At 45.5% G+C, this 11,452-nt stretch overlaps 1 protein-coding gene across 6 annotated transcripts in view; it reads right to left on the minus strand.

Moving 5' to 3' along the window:
• Window positions 1-10,129, minus strand: part of RPS6KA2 (ribosomal protein S6 kinase A2) — a 451,644-nt gene extending 441,515 nt beyond the window's left edge. For 2 of the 6 annotated variants that reach the window (XM_055269521.2, XM_055269511.2), the window contains exons 1-2: window positions 6,505-6,953; window positions 2,727-2,786 (exon numbers count right to left, since the gene is read on the minus strand). In XM_055269521.2, the coding sequence (XP_055125496.2) occupies window positions 2,727-2,786; window positions 6,505-6,567 (123 nt within the window). In that variant the 5' untranslated portion in view covers window positions 6,568-6,953. Of the gene's footprint in view, window positions 1-2,726; window positions 2,787-6,504; window positions 6,956-7,015; window positions 7,824-10,058 lie in introns of those variants that run through there. The other 4 variants (XM_055269515.2, XM_063623636.1, XM_063623635.1 and 1 more) reach the window with 4 other exon arrangements.
• Between the last annotated feature and the right edge of the window lie 1,323 nt (window positions 10,130-11,452).

Genomic DNA, 11,452 nt, shown 5'->3' on the forward strand with positions numbered 1-11,452 from the left:
AGAAGAAGAAAAGAAGAAAAGAAGAAAGAAGAAGGGTTTTGTGGTTGTGGTTCAGAATATGGCTCTTTTATTTGAGCCATAAATCCCTAATCTAGAGAAGACCTTGCAAATAACCACTCTGGAGGCCAAGAAGGATGTCGAAAGCTTGTCTCTAACAAAAGTTAAACAGCATCATAGAGTATTCAAATGACATTCATCTGCAGCTAGACTAAAAAATTCCATGTTGGGTTTTCAGCATCATCTGTCAGAAACATCAAGTAAACAAGTAATTTTCTCCAGTATTTTCTCATTCTTCCCACAAATACTGCAAATGTACCTAAATATCAAGATTATAGTTCTGCAAAATACTCCTAAAATCTGTTTGGAACTCTATTCCTTAATTTACTAAGATGCAAATATATACTGGTTTTCTATTATCCAGATACAGTAAGCATCAGGAAACAGTAATAATTTCCTCCATCTCATATTCCATTATCAAAAACAACTTTTAAAGAGGTTGGTTAGTTTCATTACATTCTATGATAGATTCACGTCTAAATTTCCATAAAAAATGTAGAGGATGCGACAACTTGAGACTAGGAGCTCTTAAAGAATAAATATTGTTAATGAATTAAAGGATTTTCTGTTAGTTGTATATATGCACTTTGGGGCATATCATGTGCTATGGTCTAAATGTTTGTATTTCTCCAAAACTCGTATGTTAAAATCCTAGCAATAAAGGTGATGGTATTAGGAGGTGACAACTTTGGGAGGTGATTAGGTCTTCAGGGTGGAGTTCTCATGAATGGGGTTAGTGTCGTTATCAAACAGACCCCAGAGAGCTCCCTTGCCCCTTCCACCATGTGAGGACAAGGGTAAAGAAGGCTGGCCATGAACCAGAAAGTGTGCCTCCACCAGCCATCAAACCTGCCATGCCTTAATTGTGGACTTCCCAGCATCCAGAACTGTGAGCAGTATCTTTCTGTTGTGTAGAAGCCTCCCAGTGTGGCATTCTGCTGTGGCAGCCTGAATGCAGCAGGACATGGTGTTATGGAATCTTGTTGCTCCAACTGAACCTAGCAGAATGAAGAGTCTGCTGCACCCATCCTGGCTCAGGGCCTTGTCGTCAGGCTCCTGAAGCCAACTACTAAGTCATCACATTAGTCTGCCTGCAGTAAACACACTGAAAGTTCCCTGGAAATCAGAGTTCCTACAAAAGCCTAGAAAAGTATTCTGAAAAATGACAGCCAGTCATTTCTCTGAGACCATTGGCCTTATGAATTTGCTGGCCTTATGAATTTGCAGGGAAGGTACATCTTCCTTTCCCACCCCTACCACTTTGCAAGTATCAGATTGAGCATCATATTTTCAGGAGAGTCACTGCCTCATGTCTGCCTACCCCTTGATCTTCGTGGAACTGGCAAAAGCAGCGCCATCTACTCTTCCAGAGGATGCAAAAGTACAAGGCCAGGCCAAGCATAGTGTTCAAGAACGCAGCTGGATCACTGCGCAGCTAGAAGAGAGCCAGACTCTAGACTGCCAGATTAGCGAAAATGCACAGAACCGAAAGGCAGCTGGATAAACATAAGGCAGCTGAATGCCATTTTTCTTTATTTAACCAGTGGGCTATGTCATCGGATCATAAGATCCAGCGACACTTGGCTTAAATGTTGCATTGGTGTGCATAGGTTTAGATGGTAGTGAAACGTAGCGTTCAGCATCTGAGCAGATCATTTTCTAAAACCAGTAATGTTCATCGATCCAGCCCTTCCAGTCTGCAATATCTGCCAGCTATTTTAAAAGTCAACAGAGTTGCAAATTTTCTAACTTTTCTGGCTCCAGGTGGCATGTGGCTGAGCGACTCAGTCTTCTTAATGGCCAAGTCAATGGCCCATGGCTCCAGCTGCCTCTGAGAGCGTTTCCTTCACCAGTGGTGGAAGTGTGGCTGCGTAACTACAATGCCTTGACTACAGCCTCAACTCAGCTTTCGAATTTAGCTCTTTCCTGTCCAGTGTCTCCCTGATGGATATACTTATCTTTACCAAAATCTCCCCTTAGAACCCCAGTGTTGCTGAGGTACTTTCACTTTATTCAAGTCTAAGTCTGTTTTCTGTTGCCGGGATCAGGCCCATGCTCCTGCACGGCATGAAAATGAAGAAATGCACAGCCTGCAGCAGCGAGAGCTCTTTCTTCTCTTCCATTTGATGTCCACCTCGGGCTGATAGCCTGTCTCTCTTTCCTTCTTTCCCAGTCAACCCCTACAGGCCCTGGGACTCCTCTCCGCCCACTGGAAAGGCAACTCCCCACAGATGGAATCCGCTTTTCTCCCCAGCTCTGCTGAGCACCTCATCAGACATTTTAAGCAGCTGTGTCACATGACTTCCAGTACAGGGAGCCCCACACCAGGCTTCCATGCCAGCTGGTTACTCCCATGCTTCCTTGACTGGTACTAATGCACCATGCCCCTCGCAAGCACCACGCCCGGAGACCGTGAACTTTACCTTGATTGACAGCCTTCCTTCCTATGCTCCAACTATTCCTTTTGAGGGAGATTACCGAATATAATAAGCACATGATATGCACATGTGCATATATACACGTTCGTGCATGTATATGTATAGAGACACATAGGTCACTAAAATAGTTGCTCACAGATATTTAATTTCAAACTTCCATTTCCCCCTTCACCACCTTCTGGGCCCAATCTCCCCAAACAAAGCAGACTACAATAAAACATGTATAGTTACTTCTTCCGCAGTGTCTTCTGTGGCGGGCTCCGCATCCAGGTTGAGATCCTCCTCTGTGGTCTGATAACAAAGATAGATGTTAAGATGGTTAGCATCGCCACGTGTTTGTAGCTGGCCTCATACAGGTTACTAATATGAAAAAGTGCAACTAAATATCCCGCATGGTTTCTGTAGGACATGGAAACCATATCACCATCCCTTCCCACCCGAATTTATGTGCAACTGTGTGATGCTTCATGCCCGAGATGGATCCTTTATACAACAGGTGGTAAGTAAGGCAAGGAGTGTTCAGACTAAACATTAACTCAAACGACTAAATCAATGAAGTGAGTGTGACTTACGGCACAATCTAAAGGAGGACAAAGTGATTCTTGCCAGTGGAGAAGGCGTGGATTTTCATGAAGCTAAAATACGAAAGGAGCTGACGTGGAAGCACAGAGCAACAGTGAAGGCATGTGTGACCACTCCCATGAGAATGGAACCAAATCACAGTCCCGAGTGAGTGCTGGAAGAATGGATTCTAGCAGAGAAATGAGGCCCAGCCCATAAAACATAAAGCAAGTGTTTCTGTGGTTGGCACAAGGTTTAAGTGGAACCATCTGGGTCTGAGTCTTTGGTTTCTGCTTAACAACTTGGGGCCACCCGCTTAACCTGGGCCTCGGAGACATGGCAGTGCTTCTGCCTAGAGATGTGGGGAGAGCTCCATGGAAGAACACCAGCCAGCCATCAGCACTGGCTGCCATGCAGTAGACACGCAAAGCGAACTGCTGTCATTATTACTATTTCTAGTTTCATCTTCTCACCTAGTAGCCAGGAGATAATCATCTCTATCCAGGCTTGACTATGAATCTTCAGGGAATCATGTTTGATCTGCATTGTTTTAAAACGGAGCTTTCTCTTTCTCTAATGGATTATGACATCCCAGAGAGAAAAATCATGCTTATTCCTCCAAGAGATCACAAATAAAATGGGTCAGCCATACCTTGTGGGCTGGCTTATGGATTTGTCTTACTCATCATTCCTCCCATTTTCTTATCTTGCCCCCGAAGCATGCCCTTGGCTGCTGTAACCCCACTGAAAGCAATGATTGAAAAGTCCTGTATTTGAGACTTGCCTTCAACTTGCCCGAACATAACTCATGAAATACTACATGTTTCTTTTTCATGCTAGATTCTGCCAGGGTTTTCTGGAGGTTCTAGCTCTTAATTAGCACGTTTCCTTGTCAACCCACCCATTTATGGGTTAATTATATATCTGAAATATCTCAGAACAATGCAGAGAACTGCAAAGACTTTCCCTGGACAGTCAGATGAATCTCCCCTGGTCTACAATTTTTATAAACTGTATGCAGTGTTCTCTAGTACAATGGACCTCAGACCCAATTCAGTTCAGTTCTCTCAGACTACAGATGAGAAAACAGGCCAGAAAGGATAGCAACTCGAAAAGGTGGTTAGAGCAAAACATGAATCCAGGAATGCTGATTCTAGTCCCTGGAAATCCGATCATCAGTTGTGTCACATTTGCGTAACAGCAAGGAACTAAAGCACTAAAATCTAAACTAAATCACTAAAACATAAGCACTAAAATCTCTTAGCAGATTTTCTGATGAGAAAAGCATGCAGGCTCCTCCTGCAAGGGTTTTCGGGCATTTAATTTGGAGTTCAGAGGCCAGATATGCTCCATGTAGCTCTGCCACATTTCTTGATACGTGAGTTATTTTAATACCATACAACATAAAACATGGACAAAACTAGAGAGTAAATTCAGACTGTGAATTTCAAAACACAGAGGATTTTGTGGATTTGGAAATTTCCTCATAAACTGGAAGTACCTCAGGGTTAATATTTAAGCTTCTATTTTTCTATAGAAAGAACTCTGGTTTTCTGGGTTCCAAGTAAATAGGAATTTAACACTGTCCATCCTCCACCAGCTGTGCTCTCCTGAAAAAATTGAGCTAAGAAGCCTGAAAAAAATTTATTTTGCTTCAAGGGCTATTTAATGTATCCAATTTTCCTCAAAACCTTTACCATCTGCCCTCTCCTGGGGCTGGCAAGGCAGGGCAGGTTATCAGTCAACTCAGCTCCAAATTCTTGCCACTTGCAAGTGCTTTCTAGGCTCATGGCATAGTTTTCAAATCATGTGAATCTATTCATTGCTGATCCATTTATGAGCAATTTGAGAAATATGTGAAACACAAGCTGCTCCTCATGGCTTTGGTCACTGGAAATAATGTGAAGACCAGGGTCCCACCCGGAATTGTAGAGCCCCTGGCCCCCTCTCTCCCATCCTTTCTGAGCCCAGGGCGGAATCCTCCCTCTGAACGAGCCCTTCATTCATGAGGGCTGAGCACCTTACAGCTTCAGCACAAGCAAATGTGCTGATGATGACCAGCAGGGCTATAGGAAGCACTAGTAAATGAGAAAAGAACTTCTAGCTAATCACTTGCTCGTTCACTAATTCAATATTTAGAAAAATTGAATCTGTCTCTCTCAAAAAAAGTAGACTTGAAATGGCCACCGCAGTAAGGGAATGGATCTTTCGAAGGCATTGTCCTCAACACCAAGAACAACCCCGTGTACAAACAGAAGAATCAGTAACAGTAAGGAGCCCTGGTGTCATCCTTCTCCCACCCCAGGTTCTTTCCATGAGCAGCAGTATCTGGGCTGTTCCATCTAAAACAAATGGACTTCGATGTCTGTGCTATGCCCAACAATCTCTGTTAAACATCAATACATATGTCAAGCATTATTTAGTTTGGCTTTCCAAGGAAACTATTCAATATGAAGCATTCAGTAAATTCTCTTCTAAAACAGAATCTCTCATTCAGTTCAAAGGTATGTTACGTGACTATCTCAAGACATACATATAAAAATAAATACAATTTAAAATAGCATTGAATTTATAAGTACAGTGATGGGAGTAGGAGATTAGCAAAAATTAAATTGGACTTTGAGAAGGTTTGGTGAGTGATTAAAAATGAGCCACGTTTAAATGCCATTTGAGTTGCTATAAACACAGAGCAGGTATATCTAATAATTTAGTAGATGTTAATAAATTTGGGGAACTTTCTCTTCTAGGAAAATGTATGTTGACCATCTCCAATTCAAATGGAGCAAATCAGATTCCGTGGAGCAGAGGTTTGCATGTCCCCAGGGAAGCGTGGAGTGAAAAACTCTCAGCAGTGATTCCTGCACACCCACCAGCCCTGGGATGGGCAAGGAACACTTTGATTTCATTATCTTTTCTGTTTACCTTTAATCACACCTCTTTATCTGACCATTCAGCCTTTTAAGGTTGCATTATCTTTTTTCGTTTAAGATCACATTATCTTTATGCTCTCTGTTCCTTGATTCATCATTGATTTTTGCCTTCTGGTTTCATCTTTCACTGTAGCAAATGGAAGGCTTCTAATTTAAAGCCACTTGTTGAAGGAAAATCAAACTGATGCAGATTAGTTTGGAAACGGGAATACTTTAAGACTTACACAGACTTTAAGAAGCATCCTGAAGTTTCCTTAAGGGCAACAATTTGTTTCTTGTACTCATTATCATTTATGTATTTACACCACACACAATGCCGTGCGTGTATGCACACACAGTGTTTATCCATGTGAATACGCAACGCAGCATATACATCCACACACACTGGATACCCAACTCTCTGACCCATCATAGTCACCTAATAAACATGAGCTGATTATAGTAAACGAGCAATGCATTGGCTGCAGAGTTCGGATTCCTGCGGATGCTGTGAAAAGCGCGTTCCCTCCTGCACTCACCTCTATTTCCATAGGCTCCACCTCGATCTTTTTCCATAGTTCCAGCAACTGTGCGATCGGCATTTTTAAACTTTCCTTTTCTGCTGGTCAAGTATTGATAGTAAGAAAGGAAATAAACAGAGGCTCGGACCGGCACAGGGGGACGGCCAGACGGGATGTCAGAAGCCAAGGGACGCACAGGCTGGCGGGTGGCGGCGATGGAGAGGACAGATCCGGCTCCCAGAGGAGGTCGTGAGTGCGGGGCCTGCGCCGGCCCGGAGGAGGGACCCGGGGGGCTGCAATATGGCTGCTCGGGTGCCGTCCCCTCCCGGCCAAGCCAGGGCTCTGGGGAGCTGCTGCCGCTTCCCGCTCAGGCTGGGGCGAGGAAAGGAGGGGACGGCGCTGCGGCTTCAGAATCTGTACTGCGACTTTGGCAGAGTAAACGCTGCACTTGCAGCTTCGAATTGGATTTCCTGCCTCTCCCCCCTCCCTTCCCTGGCCACGCTCTTCCCTCCTCCCCTCACTATTTTACCTTAATTGGCTCTCAATGAGGGTGAAAGTTGAGTCTGAGGATGCTGCTGCCATAGAAACTGCATAGCAACCAAGGGCTGGGGGAGCGGGGAGGGGGCGGTGCGGCAGGTCTTTCCCCCCCACCCCCAGCACGCGCACACCCTTCCCCACCTCCCCAGCCTGCTGCCCCTCCCCGGAGACCCACACCGCCGCCTCCCGCCGCAGAACCAGGACGGGCGGGACAGGAACAGGGACGGAGGGACGGAGGCACGGGGACGAGGAGAGGGCCCCACGCAGCACAGCTGCTTTCCTGCCGAGCGTTCAGGAGACTCGGGCACCTCTGGAAGCTCTGCTGACTGAGCTGCCCGCGGCTGCCTCCCCCGAGCGCTGGGGCAGCACCTCAGGAGAAGAGGGACGAAGAGGGACGACAGACAAATAGCTGGGGAGAGGCGGGGGGCGGCCCGTGGGGTCCGCTGGGCCCTACCCAGCCCTGCCCAGAGCTGCCCAGAACAGCACTCAGGCCTCTGCCGGCCAGGATGAAAGGCACGTGGGCCGCTGGGGCTCCCAGTGGCAGGGCCTGAGGGACAGAAGCATTAATTCAAACAACGTGTATCCTGCCCCTCAGCTCCTTCAGGTCTCCACCCCGTCCTATTTCACAGGTGACAGAGTCCTGAGGCTCAGAGAAGGAACCCCCGAAGACACAGCCAGGCGCCCGCAGGAGAGCAAGGCCTCCTGGGTCACGGCACCTTGGAAAGGAAGCTGGGGGAAAATTCCCCTCCGTTTCCCTTTTTTTCGGGGTGGAGTGGGGGGATCTCTCTTGCCTCCCTCCTTACTCCCTTCTTTCCTGGATAATGAAAGATGCGTGCGGGTGAAAGACATATTCATTTCTCCAATCATCCAAGTGCTAATCCAGAAGCATTTTGGTTCCCTCTTTTAGGAAAGGGTGTTAAAGTTAACACAATTTAATGCTGCTTTGGGAGTAAGTGTATTCATTTCTATAGCAAATTCCTTTATCTTTGAGAGAAATATCTTTTTAAAAATGGCTTAATGTTCTCCAAAATTATCAATCCCTTTTTCTTTTTCGTCTTTACACAATCACTAAGAAATTCAATTCACTGGAAAAAAAGAAAAGCCCAAATCCCAGATACTTTGTATCTCACAGCAAAGTCAAGTCCAAAGTTAACAGAGGGTTCCGCACTTGGTGTTGATTTATGATAGTCACTTTATCTTTCTACAAAGTTAGGCCAGAAGGACCTGTAAAATCAATTGCATTCAGAATTTTAAAAACAGCAATATTGTTCATTTTCAAATTGGAGATTCTGTGATTGACAGAGCAGAGTGAAGGTTTTCTTGTGTTAACAATCATAAGGTGATTTTGTACATGCTGTAAAAGGTCACAGATTAAAAACAGGCAAGGCCAGGGTGGTGGCTCATGCCTGTAATCCCAGCACTTTGGGAGGCCAAGGTGGGCGGATCACCTGAAGTGGGAGTTCGAGACCAGCCTGGCCAACACAGTGAAACCCCGTCTCTGCTAAAAATACAAAACTTAGCCGGGCGTGGTATCGCATGCCTGTAACCCCAGCTACTAGGGAGGCTGAGGCAGGGGAATTGCTTCAACCCAGGGGGTGGAAGTTGCAGTGAGCAGAGATCACACCACTGCACTCCAGCCTGGGCAACAGCATGAGACTCTGTCTCAAAAAAAAAAGAAAGAAATGGTTTTTGGTTTTTGGTTTTTCTGTAAAAAACCTAGGAGAGTCACTCATAAAAGACAGTGCTGAAGAGATGTCAAGCATCTTTAATCTGATGGTAAAAATGTGGACTCCTGAAGGCAAGGGGAAAAAAAGGAACTCAGATTCTTTACTGTGTATTTACAAAGACTCCAGCTTCTGGAAGTTTCCACAAGGGCTCTGATGTGTAAGAAGGAAATAGAGGTCCTTTATATGAGGGAGGAAAAGACCTTCGGACGGGCTCTCTTGTGATTGGCAGTGCCTCCTAGGAAACCTGAGGGAAGCCCAGCTCTGGGAGGCCATGGGTGAACAGCCTGCCAGAGTCCCTAGCAAAAAGGAGCTCATTTTAAGGGGTATCTTAGGAATTGCTGAAAATGTGGTTCATGATTTAGCATGGTTTTTTTTAACTATGCAAATATTACACTAATCAACAGACTGCACATTATTTGGGCATCTCACAGGCAAGCAGAGAAGCCTGGAGAGATGAAGCGATCACCAGGGAGCGAGATGAGAGTTCATGTGGCCAGGGCTCTGGCTGGAATTCCCACACTTACTTCCTGCTCTGCCACCTTGTAAAACACCTACGGGGTCCTCCCGAAGCAGAAACCTCCCGGATGGGTTCCTTTCCATCAACTTTTTACATACAAGGCACTCCCGGGGCTGCTGCCCCCCAAGATGCAGTACCAGGTGTGCCGGACATTGGGGAAGGGGACCTGGAAACAGCCAGAAAATAAAACAAAATAAAATGCAACAAACTAAAATCTTCGAAATGTGATATTGATCTAGGAAAACAGCCCCACTTATGAAGTTTGTGGTTGGGAAAGGTAAACAATTAGAGATAAGAAGGAATAATTTTTCTGAAAGGAAATAATGATTATATTTAAATACCTAAGAAGATAAAGATTCAAATAAAGAACCAAGGAAATTAGATGTGTTGGAATTAAAATGTTCAACTAAATCCCAAGAAAACTTGAACAATCTTTTTCTTTCTTTCTTTTTTTTGAGACAGGGTGTCACTTTGTCACCCAGACTGTAGTGTAGTGGCACGATCTCAGCTCACTGCATTCTCGGCTTCCGGGGCTCAAGAGATCCACCCCAGCCTCCCAAGTAGCTGGGACCACAGGCGCATACCACCACACCAGTCATTTGTGTGTGTGTGTGTTTGTACAGACAGGGTTTTGCCATGTTGCCCAGGCTGGTCTCGAACTCTTGAACTCAGGCAATCTGCCTGCTTTGGCCTCCCGGAGTGCTGGGATTACAGGCTTGAGTCATTCTGCCCGGCCTGAACAACAGTTTCAACAGAACACCACCTGAAAAAGCTATTTCTGAGAAACTCACCTCCAAAGCATCAATTTCCAAGAAGAAAGAACTGTTGAAGCAGCCTTGATGAAATGGGTCCTTAATGAACCAAACTCTGCAAAAGAAAAGCAATAGGAAGTATTTTAAGAGTCCCAAGTCACATGCATTGTGAAATGAGATGGATGAGCTGGCATGAAACTCACTGAAACCCAGCCCCAAGTGAAAATTACTCTCTTGCTCCAACGAAGAGCACTCCTCTGTGTTCATCGCCTCTTCAATCTTAGAGTGTCTCTCTTCTCTTAGGAAGGAAAGATGGATGGAGAAGGGGAGGGACGGAGGGATGGAGAGAGTTTATTCATTCCACAGATTTCTGACAACCAGAGAAAAGCTGAATCAGGAATCTGGTCCTTGTCCCGCTTCTGCTACTAATAGCCATCTTCTGTAGCTCAGTTTCCCCACAGAGAGGGCTGCCATGACCTGACTCACAGAATACACAGTAACAAAATGTGTTTCGTGATCTGAGAGAAAAGGCTCAAAGAAACCCACATTTTCTGATGGACAGACATGCTTGACCTCCACATTGAATCCGACGGACATTTTTAAAAGACCCAAATGTTTTATTCTGGGCTGTTCCATTTTGCAATGTTGTACATTTTGAAATGTATGAAAGATTTAGTAAAAGTGAAAACAGTGTCCAGATGCAGTGGCTCACACCTGTAATCTCAGCACTTTGGGAGGCCGAGGCAGGAGGATCACTTAAGCCCAGGAGTTTGAAACCAGCCTTGGCAACACAGTGAGACCCTGTCTCTACTAAGAATAATTTTTTTTTTAAATAGCCAGGCATGGTGGCATATGCCTGTAGTCCCAACTACTCGGGAGGCTGAGATGGGAGGATGGTTTGAGGCTGCAGTGAGCCATGATTGTGCCATTGTGCCACTGCTATCGAGCCTGGGTGACACAGCAAGACTCTGTCTCAAAAAAAACAACAGTTACTAATGTCCAGTGGCATGGTCACCAGCTTTGGTATTTTCCCTCCACAGTTTCACAAAATTCTCCAAAAATCTTAAAACCAAATTTATTACATTTTAACAAAAATGCATGTCACCCATTGTCATGGGCTGGGCCATGTCCTTCTACCTCCCAGATTCCCATGTGGAGGCCCTAACTCCCACTACCTCCAAATGTGACCTTCCATGGAAGCAGGGTCCCTGCAGACGTAACTGGTTAAGGTGAGGTCACGCTGGAGTGGAGTGGGCTTTATGTGATCTCATAAAATGGGGAGATTTGAACACAGACATGCACACAGAAGAACAGCACTGGGACGCTGGAGCTCTGCTGCCACGAGCTGAGGAACTGGGAGCCCTCCCAGAAGCTGAGAAAGAGGCTGCACAGACCCCTTCCGGACACCTTCAGAGGCTGACACCTTGACCTTA

Source organism: Symphalangus syndactylus, chromosome 2, assembly GCF_028878055.3.
Source record: "Symphalangus syndactylus isolate Jambi chromosome 2, NHGRI_mSymSyn1-v2.1_pri, whole genome shotgun sequence".
In the NCBI taxonomy this organism is placed as follows: Eukaryota; Metazoa; Chordata; class Mammalia; order Primates; family Hylobatidae; genus Symphalangus; species Symphalangus syndactylus.